Consider the following 20,075-nt stretch of genomic DNA (forward strand, 5'->3'; position numbering starts at 1 on the left):
TTAGGACACCATTTATATTACGAAGATTGGTAAGTGCAATTTCCGTGTTAACTGTTTTGCTTCGTTATGATCTACACAAGAGCAATGATTTCTCGTATTTATAGAAACAATTTCCGTGTTAACTGTTTTGCTTCGTTATGATCTACACACGAGCAATGATTTCCCGTTATGATCTACACACGAACAATGATTTCCCGTATTTATAGGAACAATTTCCGTGTTAACTGTTTTGCTTCGTTATGATCTACACACGAACAATGATTTCCCGTATTTATAGGAACAATTTCCGTGTTAACTGTTTTGCTTCGTTATGATCTACACACGAACAATGATTTCCCGTATTTATAGAAACAATTTCCTGTGTTAACTGTTTTGCTTCGTTATGATCTACACACGAGCAATGATTTCCCGTATTTATAGGAACAATTTACGTGTTAACTGTTTTGCCTCGTTATGATCTACACACGAGCAATGATTTCCCGCATTTATAGGAACAATTTACGTGTTAACTGTTTTGCTTCGTTATGATCTACACACGAGCAATGATTTCCCGTATTTATAGAAACAGTTTCCGTGTTAACTATTTTGCTTCGTTATGATCTACACACGAGCAATGATTTCCCGTATTTATAGGAACAGTTTCCGTGTTAACTGTTTTGCTTCGTTATGATCTACACACGAACAATGATTTCCCGTATTTATAGAAACAGTTTCCGTGTTAACTGTTTTGCTCCGTTATGATCTACAAACGAGCAATGATTTCCCGTATTTATAGGAACAATTTCCGTGTTAACTGTTTTGCTTCGTTATGATCTACACACGAGCAATGATTTCCCGTATTTATAGGAACAATTTCCGTGTTAACTGTTTTGCTTCGTTATGATCTACACACGAGCAATGATTTCCCGTATTTATAGAAACAATTTCCGTGTTAACTGTTTTGCTTCGTTTTGATCTACACACGAGCAATGATTTCCCGTATTTATAGAAACAGTTTCCGTGTTAACTGTTTTGCTTCGTTATGATCTACACACGAGCAATGATTTCCCGTATTTATAGAAACAATTTCAGTGTTAACTGTTTTGCTTCGTTATGATCTACACACGAGCAATGATTTCCCGTATTTATAGAAACAATTTCCGTGTTAACTGTTTTGCTTCGTTATGATCTACACACGAACAATGATTTCCCGTATTTATAGGAACAATTTCCGTGTTAACTGTTTTGCTTCGTTATGATCTACACACGAACAATGATTTCCCGTATTTATAGGAACAATTTCCGTGTTAACTGTTTTGCTTCGTTATGATCTACACACGAACAATGATTTCCCGTATTTATAGAAACAATTTCCGTGTTAACTGTTTTGCTTCGTTATGATCTACACACGAACAATGATTTCCCGTATTTATAGGAACAATTTCCGTGTTAACTGTTTTGCTTCGTTATGATCTACACACGAACAATGATTTCCCGTATTTATAGGAACAATTTCCGCGTTAACTGTTTTACTTCGTTATGATCTACACACGAACAATGATTTCCCGCATTTATAGAAACAATTTCCTGTGTTAACTGTTTTGCTTCGTTATGATCTACACACGAGCAATGATTTCCCGTATTTATAGGAACAATTTACGTGTTAACTGTTTTGCTTCGTTATGATCTACACACGAGCAATGATTTCCCGTATTTATAGGAACAATTTACGTGTTAACTGTTTTGCTTCGTTATGATCTACACACGAGCAATGATTTCCCGTATTTATAGGAACAATTTACGTGTGAACTGTTTTGCTTCGTTATGATCTACACACGAGCAATGATTTCCCGTATTTATAGGAACAATTTACGTGTTAACTGTTTTGCTTCGTTATGATCTACACACGAGCAATGATTTCCCGTATTTATAGAAACAATTTCCTGTGTTAACTGTTTTGCTTCGTTATGATGTACACACGAGCAATGATTTCCCGTATCTATAGGAACAATTTCCGTGTTAACTGTTTTGCTTCGTTATGATCTACACACGAGCAATGATTTCCCGTATCTATAGGAACAATTTCCGTGTTAACTGTTTTGCTTCGTTATGATCTACACACGAACAATGATTTCCCGTATTTATAGAAACAATTTCCTGTGTTAACTGTTTTGCTTCGTTATGATCTACACACGAGCAATGATTTCTCGTGTTTATAGAAACAATTTCCGTGTTAACTGTTTTGCTTCGTTATGATCTACACACGAGCAATGATTTCCCGTTATGATCTACACACGAACAATGATTTCCCGTATTTATAGGAACAATTTCCGTGTTAACTGTTTTGCTTCGTTATGATCTACACACGAACAATGATTTCCCGTATTTATAGGAACAATTTCCGTGTTAACTGTTTTGCTTCGTTATGATCTACACACGAACAATGATTTCCCGTATTTATAGAAACAATTTCCTGTGTTAACTGTTTTGCTTCGTTATGATCTACACACGAGCAATGATTTCCCGTATTTATAGGAACAATTTACGTGTTAACTGTTTTGCCTCGTTATGATCTACACACGAGCAATGATTTCCCGCATTTATAGGAACAATTTACGTGTTAACTGTTTTGCTTCGTTATGATCTACACACGAGCAATGATTTCCCGTATTTATAGAAACAGTTTCCGTGTTAACTATTTTGCTTCGTTATGATCTACACACGAGCAATGATTTCCCGTATTTATAGGAACAGTTTCCGTGTTAACTGTTTTGCTTCGTTATGATCTACACACGAACAATGATTTCCCGTATTTATAGAAACAGTTTCCGTGTTAACTGTTTTGCTCCGTTATGATCTACAAACGAGCAATGATTTCCCGTATTTATAGGAACAATTTCCGTGTTAACTGTTTTGCTTCGTTATGATCTACACACGAGCAATGATTTCCCGTATTTATAGGAACAATTTCCGTGTTAACTGTTTTGCTTCGTTATGATCTACACACGAGCAATGATTTCCCGTATTTATAGAAACAATTTCCGTGTTAACTGTTTTGCTTCGTTTTGATCTACACACGAGCAATGATTTCCCGTATTTATAGAAACAGTTTCCGTGTTAACTGTTTTGCTTCGTTATGATCTACACACGAGCAATGATTTCCCGTATTTATAGAAACAATTTCAGTGTTAACTGTTTTGCTTCGTTATGATCTACACACGAGCAATGATTTCCCGTATTTATAGAAACAATTTCCGTGTTAACTGTTTTGCTTCGTTATGATCTACACACGAACAATGATTTCCCGTATTTATAGGAACAATTTCCGTGTTAACTGTTTTGCTTCGTTATGATCTACACACGAACAATGATTTCCCGTATTTATAGGAACAATTTCCGTGTTAACTGTTTTGCTTCGTTATGATCTACACACGAACAATGATTTCCCGTATTTATAGAAACAATTTCCGTGTTAACTGTTTTGCTTCGTTATGATCTACACACGAACAATGATTTCCCGTATTTATAGGAACAATTTCCGTGTTAACTGTTTTGCTTCGTTATGATCTACACACGAACAATGATTTCCCGTATTTATAGGAACAATTTCCGCGTTAACTGTTTTGCTTCGTTATGATCTACACACGAACAATGATTTCCCGCATTTATAGAAACAATTTCCTGTGTTAACTGTTTTGCTTCGTTATGATCTACACACGAGCAATGATTTCCCGTATTTATAGGAACAATTTACGTGTTAACTGTTTTGCTTCGTTATGATCTACACACGAGCAATGATTTCCCGTATTTATAGGAACAATTTACGTGTTAACTGTTTTGCTTCGTTATGATCTACACACGAGCAATGATTTCCCGTATTTATAGGAACAATTTACGTGTGAACTGTTTTGCTTCGTTATGATCTACACACGAGCAATGATTTCCCGTATTTATAGGAACAATTTACGTGTTAACTGTTTTGCTTCGTTATGATCTACACACGAGCAATGATTTCCCGTATTTATAGAAACAATTTCCTGTGTTAACTGTTTTGCTTCGTTATGATGTACACACGAGCAATGATTTCCCGTATCTATAGGAACAATTTCCGTGTTAACTGTTTTGCTTCGTTATGATCTACACACGAGCAATGATTTCCCGTATCTATAGGAACAATTTCCGTGTTAACTGTTTTGCTTCGTTATGATCTACACACGAACAATGATTTCCCGTATTTATAGAAACAATTTCCTGTGTTAACTGTTTTGCTTCGTTATGATCTACACACGAGCAATGATTTCCCGTATTTATAGGAACAATTTACGTGTTAACTGTTTTGCTTCGTTATGGTCTACACACGAGCAATGATTTCCCGTATTTATAGGAACAATTTACGTGATAGTGCTCGGAGGTCGTGACGTAGCCCACTGGTAAAACGCTCGCTTGAAGCGCTGTCGGCCTGGGATCGAACTCCGTCGTTGGGCCCATTGGGCTATTTCTCGTTGTAGCCAGTGCACCACGACTTGTATATCAAATGTTGTGGTATGTGCTACCCTGTCTGTGGGATGGCGTATATAAACGGACAGGACTTAAAGGGACATTCCTGAGTGTGCTACATTGTAAGATGTTTCCGACTAATAAAATATGTTTCCGACTAATAAAATATTTTCTTGTTTAGAATATCATTGTCTGTATATTTAATGTGTTTCTGGTCGTCTTAATATTTGTAAGAAGCCCAAATTTAACCTAGTACAAATATTAGAACGATCAGAAACACGTTTAATATACAGCCACTAATATATTATGCATAAAAATATGTTTCATATCTAATTACAATCGTTAAAAAGTCTCTGTTAGACAATATCATCTTAAAACTTGCAGCTAACTCAGGAATGTCCCTTTATGGGAATGGGTGAGTGGGTTGTCATTTATGTTTCCATTTTGCATTTCTCCAACAGATCCAGTTCTGTGGCGATGTATCATGCACTGGTGTGTACACCCTAAGAGCGCCGTGGGTTGCCAGTGTGCCCGTGTTTTGCGACACGACATCTGTGAACGGCGGCTGGCTGGTACGTAGTAGATAGAAAAAAAACATTGTATCATTATAGTCGGGCTCCTGGGAACGATATCTGGATCTGGGGGGAGGCGGGGGAGGGAACCTGTAGAGGAGGTCACAACCACCATAGTGACAGAGGCAGAAACCATATTTATACCTTTTATTTTTATACAGTTGGAATAAAAATATACATTCCCATCTTCAAATGTGGCGTGGTGGTGGTGTGTGTGTGTGGTGGTGGTAGTGGCGGTGGTGGTGGTGGTGGTGGTGGTGGGTGTGTGCTACGTTCTCGAGCTGCACAGTGTCTCCGGTGTATGTTGTTATTGGCCGCGTAGCGTGGTTCGAATCTGGGGTGGGTGAGTGGGATATGAGCTTAGCGGACCCGTTTGTCCATCTGTATGAATAACATAGTATTACTCCATTAAAAATATATGTTCAAACACAAGAGACGGATTCAGGATTTTGTTAATATGTGTGTGTGGGTAGAGGGGGGGGGGGGGGGGGGGGGGTTGAAACAAATTCTAAAAAGAGCAGTTTGGGTTTCTCTAAGGCAAATGGTCCGAGCTCTCAAAGGTATATCACACTTCGTGGTATGTGATGTCCTGTATCTGGGAAAGTGCATATAAAAGATCCCTTGCTGCTAACGGAATAATGTAGCAGGTTTCCTCTATGGCAATATGTCAGAATTATCAGATATTTGACATCCATTACTTAGCCGATGATTAATAAATCAATGTGCTCTAGTGGTGTCGCTAAACACAACGAACTTAAAATGCGACTCGTAGACCTTTACGTTGATACGTTTCGAGTTTACCCAAGTGAGATCTTGTTTGAATGTTCGATATAATATTACTGACATTGATATTTCAAAACTAAGAATGTAATACATAATGTTGTTAGTTGAAACCAGATATATGGGCCAATAGCGCTCCGCTATTTAATTTTCAATTTTGTCAAATAAGTAAGTAATTCATTAATTTGTAAAGACTACCTTAGAATATCCATGTGTCAAGGTTAAGTGCTCAGAAAATAAAAACAATCCCATCAAAAGTCTAAGAGAAGATAGACTTTCAAATGTTTCAATTTAAATTTGTTTAAGAAAACAAACAATTAATTCAAAGATTTCAAAATTTCCCAAATATCTCTCTATTAGTTTGTGGAGGGTGACCCAGAGGACCATTACACTACTTTTGAGAACAATTAAATCAAAACTGTAGGAGCAGACAGACAAGTTAACGGACGGACGGTATTAGAAAAGCTCCTCTGACGAACGTCATACTCAGTGTGTGTATAGTGTGTATGGGGGTGGGGGGTGGGGGTGGGGGGGGGTGGGGGTTAGCTCAGTCGGTTATGTGATCGTCGCTTGAGGTGCTTGCGTAGTATGTAGTATGTGTGTGTGGTGTGGTAGTGGCGGTGGTGGTGGTGGTGGTGGTGGTGGGTGTGTGCTACGTTCTCGAGCTGCACAGTGTCTCCGGTGTATGTTGTTATTGGCCGCGTAGCGTGGTTCGAATCTGGGGTGGGTGAGTGGGATATGAGCTTAGCGGACCCGTTTGTCCATCTGTATGAATAACATAGTATTACTCCATTAAAAATATATGTTCAAACACAAGAGACGGATTCAGGATTTTGTTAATATGTGTGTGTGGGTGGAGGGGGGGGGGGGGGGGGGGTTTGAAACAAATTCTAAAAAGAGCAGTTTGGGTTTCTCTAAGGCAAATGGTCCGAGCTCTCAAAGGTATATCACACTTCGTGGTATGTGATGTCCTGTATCTGGGAAAGTGCATATAAAAGATCCCTTGCTGCTAACGGAATAATGTAGCAGGTTTCCTCTATGGCAATATGTCAGAATTATCAGATATTTGACATCCATTACTTAGCCGATGATTAATAAATCAATGTGCTCTAGTGGTGTCGCTAAACACAACGAACTTGAAATGCGACTCGTAGACCTTTACGTTGATACGTTTCGAGTTTACCCAAGTGAGATCTTGTTTGAATGTTCGATATAATATTACTGACATTGATATTTCAAAACTAAGAATGTAATACATAATGTTGTTAGTTGAAACCAGATATATGGGCCAATAGCGCTCCGCTATTTAATTTTCAATTTTGTCAAATAAGTAAGTAATTCATTAATTTGTAAAGACTACCTTAGAATATCCATGTGTCAAGGTTAAGTGCTCAGAAAATAAAAACAATCCCATCAAAAGTCTAAGAGAAGATAGACTTTCAAATGTTTCAATTTAAATTTGTTTAAGAAAACAAACAATTAATTCAAAGATTTCAAAATTTCCCAAATATCTCTCTATTAGTTTGTGGAGGGTGACCCAGAGGACCATTACACTACTTTTGAGAACAATTAAATCAAAACTGTAGGAGCAGACAGACAAGTTAACGGACGGACGGTATTAGAAAAGCTCCTCTGACGAACGTCATACTCAGTGTGTGTATAGTGTGTATGGGGGGGGGGGGGGGGGGGGGGGGGGGGGGGGGGTGGGGGGTTAGCTCAGTCGGTTATGTGATCGTCGCTTGAGGTGCTTGCGTAGTAAGATCGAACCTCCTCGATGGATCCATTGAACTGATTGGATTTGTTATCGTTTCAACCAGTGCACCACAACTGGACAAAGGCCATGGTTATGTGGTTTCCTGTCTATGTGAAAGTGCATATAAAAGATCCCTTGCTACATTAGGAAAAAATGTAGCGGATTACCTATGACTACGTGTCAGAATTACCAACTGTTTGAATCAAATAGCCGATGATTAATGAATTAATAAATGTGCTCTAGTGGTGTCGTTAAGCAAAACAAATTTTAACATACCGGAGTTAAACAGGCTCTCTTCACTAAAAAAAAAAAGAAAAAAAAAAAAAAAACCCAGCCGTGTCACTTTTAATTTTCTTCTCTCTATGAACTACAGTTGTTTCAAAGAAGAATGGACGGATCCGAAGATTTCTACAGAACTTGGAACGAATACAAAGACGGGTTTGGTGACGTAAACAGAGAATTCTGGCTTGGTAAGCCAATTTACCTGAAGGAGACAAACTATTGGCAAAGCTTGTTTGTTAAAACTATTCCTATTTGCTTTAGTAAATGGGGGTAATTTTAAATTGTTCTCATACAACCTGGTTTCCATAAAATGGGGTTTCCATAAATATACATACGTTATTTATTCTGCAACCACTGTCTCTATCGGCCGATAAACGTATTTATTATATACATAGCAATGAAATATATAGATCTACGGTAACCATAAAAGTCATATCCGGTGGAAAAGTCGTATTTTCACTGTATTTTAGCTACAGTGAAAATATAGAAATCGTATTTACTTTTTTGTAAAAGTGCATGATTAAATTATCTCCCTTTGTCTCGGTTCTTCGTATTTAAATTTGATGATTACCAATGCATCTGATCATATTTGAAAAAAAAAAAAAATCATGTAATTTAAACAACTGTACCTATAAAAAATGGATACGAAGTGCAATTACGATAAAATATCTGAAACGAATTGAATACGAAGCTAAATAATGATGACACAATGTAGTGTCATCGAGTGTAAGTGTACGAATTTAACGACGTTCGACTTGTTTTATTTTTTGTGGGAGTTTTTGGAGGATCGCTTTGTCAGGTATGTTTGCACCGCAGTATTGTTAAATAAATGTTAATAAAGATACATTTTATTCAAATTTCGTTTTAAAAGTCTATGGGCAAGTAAATTTTCTGGCAAAGTTCCATAGGAAGAAATATATCATGACGTTACGTGTTTTCGATAGGATAAGTGAAAGATATTACCAAAAAGCGAAAGATATTGTCAAAAATTAGGAAATATGTATATAATAAATATACCATTTCATGGTGTTTTCTTCCGAATACGATTTTTATGTCAACTCGTCATGTGTGAAAACCATATCTTCACTCATTGCTTCGCAATTCGTGAACATATGGTTTTCACACATCACTCGTTGACATAAAAATCGTATTCGAAAAAACCCATGAAATGGCCTCTATGTATTCTATAGCCTGTCCTACAGGGAACGCCTGTGTTCATGCTGTGGGATTTACTACAAGTTATTTATTTCTGAACCGATTGTTTTCTAACTTGCACACAAAAATAGTGTGTTTCTTTGTGGGGTGTTTTTTTTTTTTTTTTTTCCCCACCCACCCCCACTAGTGCTGAAGAAAAACCTCACATTCGGGCAGAAACGATACATATATTCAAGCAAAATGTGCTAACCTGATACCTTTTTTTTAAACCAAGTATTTCTAATATTTTACCCTCAAAATAGTTGTAATCCATGTACAAATGCCTAGTGGATTTTACCCTCAAAATAGTTGTAATCCATGTACAAATGCCTAGTGGATCGTTTGCAACCTTATATAACTATTTAGTAGTAATGCGACTATAAATAAATAATACTACGTAGTGGATCGTTTGCAACCTTATATAACTATTTAGTAGTAATGCTACTATAAATAAATAATACTACGTAGTGGATTGTTTGCAACCTTATATAACTATTTAGTAGTAATGGTAATATAAATAAATAATACTACGTAGAGGATCATTTGCAACCTTATATAACTATTTAGTAGTAATGCTACTATAAATAAATAATACTACGTAGTGGATCGTTTGCAACCTTATATAACTATTTAGTAGTAATGTTAATATAAATAAATAATACTACGTAGTGGATCGTTTGCAACCTTATATAACTATTTAGTAGTAATGCAACTGTAAATAAATAATACTACGTAGTGGATCGTTTGCAACCTTATATAACTATTTAGTAGTAATTACGTAGTGGATCGTTTGCAACCTTATATAACTATTTAGTAGTAATGCGACTATAAATAAATAATATTACGCAGGTTCGGGCATTTTCATTTAGTTCGAGCACTAGCCAGCCTGGCCGTACAAGACAAGACAAGACTTTATTTACTCTCTGGCCGTACGCCAATACAAGACAAGACAAGACAAGACTTTATTTACTCTCTGGCCGGACGCCAAGACAAGACTGGACAAGACCGTACGCCAAGACAAGACAAGACAACTCTCTGCCAAGACAAGACAAGACTTTATTTACTCTCTGGCCGTGGACCGTACTCCAAGATGTAAGACAAGACAAGACAAGACTTTATTTACTCTCTGGCTGTACGCCAAGACAAGACAAGACAAGACAAAACTTTATTTACTCTCTGACCGTACGCCAAGACAAGACAAGACAAGACTTTATTTACTCTCTGGCCGTACGCCAAGACAAGACAAGACAAGACAAGACAATACTTTATTTACTCTCTGGCCGTACGCCAAGACAAGACAAGACAAGACAAGACTTTATTTACTCTCTGGCCGTACGCCAAGACAAGACAAGACAAGACTTTATTTACTCTCTGGCCGTACGCCAAGACAAGACAAGACAATACTTTATTTACTCTCTGGCCGTACGCCAAGACAAGACAAGACTTTATTTACTCTCTGGCCGTTGCACAACGGCGTAGGAGGAATATAAGACAAGACTTTATTTACAAGACAATACTATTTACTCTCTGGCCGTATATTCTCTGGCCGTTGCACAACGGCGTAGGAGGAATATATACATAATATTTCTATAAACACGTGACAAGATGAAAGAGAAATACAAAAGTTAAATTACAATGATTGTGAATTAATTCCTATGAACATTTGCATACAACATAAAACTGTGAATATTCATAAAAATACAAATATATAAACTGTTTAGCCGGTAGAACTAGTTAAAATTGTTATTGGTAAATTAATGTTCAATATATATATAAAATGTACTTCTGGGGGTTGGGGATGTGAAATATCAAGGATGTTTAAATGCATTCAAAATTACTTTTATAAACTTTGCTAAATTCTTAACGTACTGATTCGTTTGTTTTGCATTAGTTCTTTGAATTTATAAGTACTTGGTCGAGTATAGTAATAGGGATGTAAAAATTGAGTCCTAGAATTACTAAAAAAGTGGCAAATGAAAAGATAGTGAAACTCATCACCAATTTCACTTTCATTGCACAGGGTACAAATTCTATCTTCTAATGAAATATTATTCCAGCGTCCTGTTTCTACCGGTAAATAATGGTTTGATGTTCTGAATTTTAAGAGTGGTTTCCACAGTTTTTCTAGAAGTATATTAATGTATTTGTCTAAAATTAGTTGTTCCTTATATAATTGGTAGGTTTTGCCTCTCGAAGATAATGAAATGTTACTTCTCCATGTTTGTGAATATTGATCAGTTTGTCTTTGTTTAATTTGTTGCGAGAGACAATTATCTGATCTGAAAGTATGAGCTACCCAGACATTACCCATTCCCAAGTTTTCCAAAATGTTTTTAATAGTAATGACCCATTTATATTCTGTTCCGTTAACAATATAGTCATTTAGCATTACTTTATACAATAACGTCCAAAATTTTGACTGTTTTCCTGATAAAAGCCTTGCCCAGTAACATACCATTCTTCTATAAATTATTAATTCAATACGAAGTCTCCCTAGCTCTCCAAAGAGCATACAAAATGGTGTTGCTTTCTTAATAGGTAAAATGTGTCTTAAAAAATGTATTTGTACGGAATTAAATATATCAATTTTTTCACGTCCCCAGACTTCACATCCGTATAACAAGATTGGAAGGACTATTGAATCAAACATTTTTAATTTACATTCGGTTGATAAATGATTATCTTTGGCTTTTGATAATACAAAATGCATGGCCTTAGTAGCCTGTTGGCTGAGCTTAGTTTTAGTAATACGGAAGTTATTTAATTTAGTAAAGATAATTCCAAGATATTTATATTCTTTTACATTCTCTAGAACAGTGTTTCCGATCTTGAAAGTATGTTTATAATCTCTAGTGGTTCCCTTAAAAATTAATATTTTCGTTTTGCTACAGTTTATTTTAAATTTCCATTTTAAAGAATATTGATAAAATATATTTAAGGTGTGTTGTAAGTCGTTTGCGGAGGTTGATAAAAGTGCGGTATCGTCTGCATATAACAAACAAAACATATGTAGTACAATATCAAATGGGGAATTTTGATTATCGGACATAGGGGCAACTCCTTGACATCCATGGTTAGTTAAGTAATCTTCTATATCGTTTAAATACAGGGAAAATAAAATTGGTGATACATTTTCACCTTGACGGATGCCGATATTGCATGGGAATAAAGCCGATTGTTTATTATTTATAAGAATAAGTGATTTTAGGCCTTGGTACATTTCGTAGATAATTCGAAAGAATTTACCGTTGATATTATTTTGCATAAGTTTATGCCAAAGTAGCGTTCTGGGTACCATATCAAATGCCTTCTCAAAATCAACAAAAGCGCAATATAGCGTTTTCTTTCATTTTTTAAGGATGTCTATTAAGTGATGTAATGTAAAAATATGATCCGTAGATGAATAGCCTTTCCGAAATGCGGTTTGGGCCTCACTAATTATATTGTTTTCTTCGATAAATTTATTTAAACGGTTATTTAGTAATGTTGTGAATAGTTTAGAGCAGCAGCAAAGTAATGTAATTGGTCGGTAATTTTCGGGATGTTGTCGACTTCCTTTATTTTTGAATATTGGTATAACAATACCAGTGTGCCATTCTTCAGGTAAAACTCCATTATCAAAGATTGTATTGAAAAGCTTAACGTAAACTGGCAGGAGCAAGGTGGCTGTTGATTTAATGTATTCATTAATTATTTTGTCTACACCTGCCGCTTTATTTAATTTTTAATTGTGATATAGCTTGCATTATTTCATTTTCAGTAATTGTTTCGTTTATAATATCATTGTCGGTTACTACGTTTAGTACTTCGTCCATATTAAAATCAAATACATCATCGTTATTGGGCTCTCCTTTATTTAAATGGCTGAAATAATTTTAAAATTCATCTGTCGAAGGAATGTTAAAATTAGGCAGTTCCTTATTCTTAAGTATTTTATAAAACTCTTTAGGATTGTCTGATCTTAGCTGTCGCATTTCATTTTCTTTTTTAAATTTGTACTGAGAAAAGGCTTTAAAAATCCATTTCTTGTAAGACTTACTGGCATTAATTAATTACATTTTATTATCTATACTTTTATTTTTTGCATATAATGTTTTAGCTTCATGATACTTCCGTCGTAATTTTTTACACAATGTCCCAAACCAAGGTTGCTTGTTGCGCGCTGACCTTTTATTTCTGTTATTGTGTGCACGCACGTGACCGAATGTAGCTTAAATAACAGAAATAATAACTTTTCCCCTTAATGGTTATGGTCTGCAAGATAAAGATAATAACCAGTTAATGACGTAGGATATGGGTTTTATCCTGTTCAGGCTGCATGGGAAATTCCGTTCGGCAAGCCCACGCGGGAGTTTACCATTGTTACTTCAGGATAAAGCCGATATCCTACGTCATTAAATGGACATTCGTGAGTTTGCAGCATTGTAAGATGTTTCCGACTAATAAAATATTTCTACGATTAAACTTACATATTAAATAATTTTTCTTGTTTAGAATATCAGTGTCTGTATAGTCAATGTGTTTGTGCTCATTTTAATATTTGTAAGAAGCCCGAACTGGATTTTGTCTTCAAATAATTTCGTACGCACGAAAAAAAATATTTTAGGAAATAAAATGAAATTTAACCCAGTACCGGTACAAATATTAGAACGATCAGAAATACGTTTAATTTTACAACCAGTAATATTTTATGCACAACAATATGTTTGATATGTAATTACAACTGTTAAAACGTCTCTGTTAGTCGATAACATTTTAAACATTGCAGCAAGTCCAGGATTGTCCCTTTAACTGGGTTTTTTCTATGTAGCCAGCGACGTGGTTCAGACTGCATAGCAGTCAGGATGTAGAGACGCATTCTCCAAGAGCCATGTTTTGCTTCTTCTAAAATTATATATATATATATGAGTGTGTGTATGGATATGCACATACACATGCATATGCATATATGTATGTATCTATGTACGTACATACGTACGTACATACATACATATATATACATATATATATATATATATATATATATATATATATATATATATATATATATATATATATATATATATATATATATATATATATATATATATATATATATATATATATATATACAGAGGCTTGTCGAGGATTTTAAACTTTTATCAACGAGTGCTGATACATTATGATTTCGCAAGACATGAGGGGGTATTCTTTTTATCATCCATTATCATTATTTTCATTTGCAACAATGTCGGAATGTGGGCTGAATGTCAGCGGTAGACTCGTTAACTAACAGAACGGCAGTAGCGTGACGTCACTAATGGTATTTTTAGCGCTGAAACAAAAACAATGACGTAACAAAACATTGTCTTGTGATTAAAATTTGACCAATCAAGATTATAAGAAGCGATATCTCCTACAAAAACCTTTAATGGAGTCGTATTTACTTTTTTTGTAAAAGTGCACGATTAAATTATCTCCCTTTGTCTCTGTTCTTCGTATTTAAATTTGATGATTACCAATGCATCTAATCGTATTTGAAAAATAAAAAATGTAATTTAAACAACTGTACCTATAAAAACGGGATACGAAGTGCAATTACGATAAAATATATAAAACAAATTGAATACGAAGCTAAATAATGATGACACAATGTAGTGTCATCGAGGGTAAGTGTACGAATTTAACGACGTTCGACTTGTTTTGTTTTTGTGGGAGTTTTTGGAGGATCGCTTTGTCAGGTATGTTTGCACGGCAGTATTGTTAAATAAATGTTAATAAAGATAAATTTTAATCAAATTTCTTTTTAAAAGTCTATGGTAAAGTAAATTTTCTGGCAAAGTTCCATAGGAAGAAATATATCATGACGTTACGTGTTTTCGATAGGATAAGTGAAAGATATTACCAAAGAGCGAAAGATATTGTCAAAAATTAGGAAATATGTATATAATAAATAGACCATTTCATGGTGTTTTTCCGAATACGATTTTTATGTCAACTCGTGATGTGTGAAAACCATATTTTCACTGATTGCTTCGCAATTCGTGAAAATATGGTTTTCACACATCACTCGTTGACATAAAAATCGTATTCGAAAAACCCCATGAAATAGCCTCTCTCTCTCTATATATATTTAAAAATCAGAATAATTGATACCACATCTTATATTTGAATAATTAACTCGAAAATATCAAGTGCTGCAACTCGGTGTAAACAATGGTTCCCCCAAGATTCTTTGACAAAAACTAGCAAATACACAAATCTTCACCACGTATCCACCTAAACAGCAGGCATTCATTCCTCAATGTGGAGATGCCATTCAAATCCGTACCGTAATCACCCATCATTCTCCGTTTTAGATAGGGCGTGACGTAGCCAAGTGGTAAAGCGTTCGCTTGATGCGCGGTCGGTCTAGGATCGATCCTTGTCGGTGAACCCATTTTGGCTATTTCTCATTCCAGCCAATGCTCCACATATGTTGTAACAAAGGCCGTGGTATGTACTATCTAATCTGTGGGATGGTACATATAAAAATCACTTGGTGCTAATCGAAAAGAGAAGCCCATGCAGTGACGACAGCGGGTTACCTCTCTCAATATGTGTGTCGTCCTTAGCCATGTGTCCGACGCTATATGGCCGTAAATAAAATATGGTGAGTGTGTCGTTAAATAAAACATTTCCTTCCTTCCGTTTTAGATTTTCCAATACTTGATTTAGATTTTCCAAATCTAGTACACTACACATTTTTATATAATTGTTAGTGGAAATTTACATGGTATATTTTATACATTTCACAGGAAACATGAATAAATATACCTAGAGACTGTTCTTTGCTATTATACCTACAACTAAACATAATATTTCTTGTTTCTAGGAAACGAGATAATCCACCAGATAACGAGTCGGGCGGTTTACGAACTGCGGATTGAGTTGGAGGATTTTGAAGGCAACACGCGCTATGCGATGTACTCTACGTTTTCATTGGGTAGCGAGGCGGAGAACTACACTCTTCACGTTGGCTCGTACACCGGTGATGCAGGTTGATATAGCAACAGACCCCGCCGTCTCTCTGTCTCTGTCTGTCTGTCTGTCTGTCTGTCTCTCTCTCTCTCTCTCTCTCTCTCTCTCTCTCTCTCTCTCTCTCTCTCTCTCTCTCTCTCTTTGTGTGTATATATACTGACGGAAAAAACAAATGTAAGTTCGGTTTTGGTAATATAACTTTTTACACGTATACCAAATGCAGTAACACTTGACACATAGCTACCTCAGTGTACGGTCTAAAGAATACCTGGTTAAAATTAGGTCAACCGTGATCACGTGCGAAGCGGCATGCTTTTTACCGATTTGTCAAGAAACCGTGCATCCGGGTCACTGTCACATACTATGGACTTGAACATCGTACCGAATCGAAGTTTTGAAAAGTACACACCGAGTGCACACCATTTCATTTCAACACGATTGAAATGCCAAATGCCGCGAATATCGCCTGGGGGTACATCGCGGCACCGAATACCTACAAGTGATATTTCCACAGCGACCAAGACGGGAATTTTTCTTAGATGGCCAGACTTGCTGACGCCTAGTTCGCCAGCAATACCCCGAACGTACCGAACTAGCGGAGGTATTACGTAACTACTGGCCACATGGCCTCCGCACCTGGGCTGAGTGTGTATTAGGCACAGCTCGACCACGGTCGCGCGGAGGTATTACGTAACAAAGTGCCCACCTGGGCTTAAGTGCATATTGGAACTGCACACGGCCCTCTAAAACAATTAATATCGCCACAGGCGAAAACAAAATTAAGAGCATGTTCCGTCACAGCCTATAAGGGACGACTTGCTACTAATGATAAAATGTAGCGGGTTTCCTCTCTCTAACACTATGATAAAATTACCAAATATTTGACATCCAATAGCCGATGATTAATGAAACAATATGCTCTAGTGGTGTCGTTACACAAAACAAACCTTTTTTGGTGATTGTCGGACACTTGTCGTATTATTGTATGCGACGGCTCCTAGAAAACGGAATAGCTGAATCGGCGACCATGTGACGCAACATCACGATATAGGTCGGCGAACTTAGAATTCTGTTGTCCGGAGTTTGCCGAAGCTTAACTGAATGTGGGTGTTGTCGGGTTTCTTTCTGCAGTGTGTGCATTAGTTATTAATATCTGATCTTTTTTAAGCAAGGAACTCGAAAATGGTCAATGTAAATGTATTTGACGTCAAACATAGGATTGTTGTGGTATTAGAGCGGAAATCTTTGACTACTTTTTGGTGGTCGGCGATTGCCAAACAATTACATAGCTTGGTCTCTGACTGTAATGAGAGCGTATTTATGTCCAAATGTCCGTCTAGCTCTCTTACAGTCAGAGTACTCGGGCTAAAGGGTCAGGAAGCGCGTTAACGTCATACACAACGTCACTCGGCTTATGTTTTTTATTAAGTAAACGGAACGCCTGACATTTCTGTCGCCAAACACATCATTTCTCGTCCGCTTCATATGATCACACTCCACCAACATGTGAGACACAGTCAGTGTACACTGACACTGTTCAAACTGAGGAGGAGGGGCCTTCTTTAGAATAAATGAATGCGTCAAATATGTATGGCCGATGCGGGCAGGGCACAGGACTGCTTAATCCTTCCTGCACCGCCTGTAGGAAAACTGCCACTCTCCCAGGAATGGCTTGACATAGTGAAGCTTGTTCGCGACCGCACCGTCCCAATCATCTTTCCAAGTCGAAAGCATATATTGTTTAATATGATATTTATCGTCACTGTAGGCAACACCAGCATTGACATGGGGGTAAATTCAAAGCAGACTTGGTAACAAAATGTGTTTTTTCATTGCCTTTAATGCCAACATGGCTGGGTATCCAACAAAATATAACATCTTTATTGGCAATGGATAAAAATACATACTTTCATATCACCATCCCAACTAAGGAATGCTCCATTGTCATGTGCTGCATAGCTTGGAGACACGAAAGTGAGTCTATAAAAATAACATAATATGTTATTATTTGGATGCATATGAATGCTTAATTTGATCCAGGGCTTTAATGATTGCCTAAATTTCAGCAGTAAAGATAGATACTGAATCGGGCAATCGCATTGTGTCTGATGGAAAGACTGTAGCAGAAGCCACAGAAGACTGGTCTATTAAAAATCGTGGTATCTGTTATGCTCTCTGTGGGACGATGCATATAAAAGTTCCCTTCTTACTAATGGAACAATGTAGCGGGTTTCCTCTATATGAAAAATTACCAAATCTTTGACATCCAATAGCCGATGATTAATAAAATCCGTATTCTCCAGTGGTGTTGTTTAACAAAACAATTGTTTTTTTCTTTAAAGGCGATTCGTTGATTTATCACAGTGGACTACCATTCAGTTCAAGGGACAAGGACTTGGATAAGTTGCCTACAAACTGCGCTGAAACATACCATGGGGCCTGGTGGTATAACAATTGTCTTGCGTCCAACCTAAACGGTCTGTACCTTCGCGGACCTTCAGAGACATTTGACTATGGCGTACTGTGGCTTTCTTGGAAGGGATTTTACTACTCTTTGAAAACAACTGAGATGAAAATGAGAAAGATGTTTTGAAAACAATTGTATTAAAAAAAGAGATATTTGTTTGGCTGGAGTAGTATATATGTTGTGGATATACTACTACTATTACTACTCTTAGAAAAGAACGTAGATCAAAATAAGAAAGATTCATAGAATCAAAATTTAGAAAAGAAAAAAAAAGGTTTTTGAGATTGATGTGTTTCGCTCTGGTAGTATGGATATAATGCTACTATTCTTTGTAAAGAACCGATATTAAAATAAGAAAGATTTATTTTAAAAAAAACAATTGTAGTAAAAAAGGTCTTTGAGATTTGTTTCAATGGAGTACTATGTATGTTTTGGATATAATACTACTACTCTTTGAAAAAACCCACCAAAAAAAACCTGGATGAAAATAATAAGGATTCATTGAAACAGTTGCATTTAAAAAGTTCTCCTTGAGATTTGTTTCGCTGGTGTAGTATTGCTGATTTAGATATAATACTACTACACTGTGCAAAGAGCCGAGATCAAAATAAAGATTTATTGAGAAAAAAAAGGTATTAATTTGTTTCATCTTTAATAAATAAATGAAAATGTCTTTCTTTTACTGGAGTAGTATGTATGTCTTAGATATACTACTACTACTCTTTGAAAAGAACCAAGATGAAATTGAGAAAAATTAATTTTAATTTTTTTTATTAAAAGACTTCGAGATTTGTTTTGCTGGAGTAGTATGCGTTTTTCCGATATACTACTACTCTTTGAAAAGAACCGACCTCCGTGGCGTCGTGGTTAAGCCATCGGTCTACAGGCTGGTAGCTACTGGGTTCGGGTGGGATGTTTAATCCAGATACAGACTCCAAACCCTGAGTGAGTGCTCCGCAAGGCTCAATGGTTAGGTGTAAACCACTTGCACCGACCAGTGATCCATAACTGGTTCAACAAAGGCCATGGTTTGTGCTATCCTGCCTGTGGGAAGCGCAAATAAAATATCCCTTGCTGCTTGTTGTAAAAGAGTAGCCTATGTGGCGACAGCGGGTTTCCTCTAAAACAGTGTCAGAATGACCATATGTTTGACGTCCAATAGCCGATGATAAGATAAAAACAATTTGCTATAGTGGCGTCGTTAAATAAAACAAACTTTACTCTTTTTTTTACTTTGAAAAGAATCTAGATGAAAATATGAAAGATTCATTGAAAACTAAAATGTATTTAAAAAAGTATTTGACATTTGTTTCGCTGGAGTAGTTTGTATGGTTTGGAAATACTTCTACTACTCTTAAAAAGAACCTAGATCAAAATAAGAAATATTCATTGAAACAATTGTATTTAGAAAAGAAAAATAATGTCTTTGTTTATGTATTTGTTTTGCTGGGGTAGTTTGGATTTGTTGGATATAATACTACTACATTTTGCAAAGATCCGATATTAAAATAAGAAAGATTCATTGAAAAACAATTGTATAAAAAAATATCTT

The 20,075-nt window shown here is 36.1% G+C and overlaps 1 protein-coding gene across 1 annotated transcript in view; it reads left to right on the forward strand.

Annotated features, from left to right (window-relative positions):
* Positions 1 to 19,378, forward strand: part of LOC121387587 (microfibril-associated glycoprotein 4-like) — a 26,876-nt gene extending 7,498 nt beyond the window's left edge. The window contains exons 2-5 of the mRNA XM_041518748.1: positions 4,938 to 5,048; positions 7,955 to 8,051; positions 15,911 to 16,075; positions 18,399 to 19,378. Of these exons, the coding sequence (XP_041374682.1) occupies positions 4,938 to 5,048; positions 7,955 to 8,051; positions 15,911 to 16,075; positions 18,399 to 18,649 (624 nt within the window). The 3' untranslated portion in view covers positions 18,650 to 19,378. The remainder of the gene's footprint in view (positions 1 to 4,937; positions 5,049 to 7,954; positions 8,052 to 15,910; positions 16,076 to 18,398) is intronic.
* The last annotated feature ends 697 nt before the right edge of the window (positions 19,379 to 20,075 follow it).

Source organism: Gigantopelta aegis, chromosome 13, assembly GCF_016097555.1.
Source record: "Gigantopelta aegis isolate Gae_Host chromosome 13, Gae_host_genome, whole genome shotgun sequence".
Lineage (NCBI taxonomy): Eukaryota > Metazoa > Mollusca > Gastropoda > Neomphalida > Peltospiridae > Gigantopelta > Gigantopelta aegis.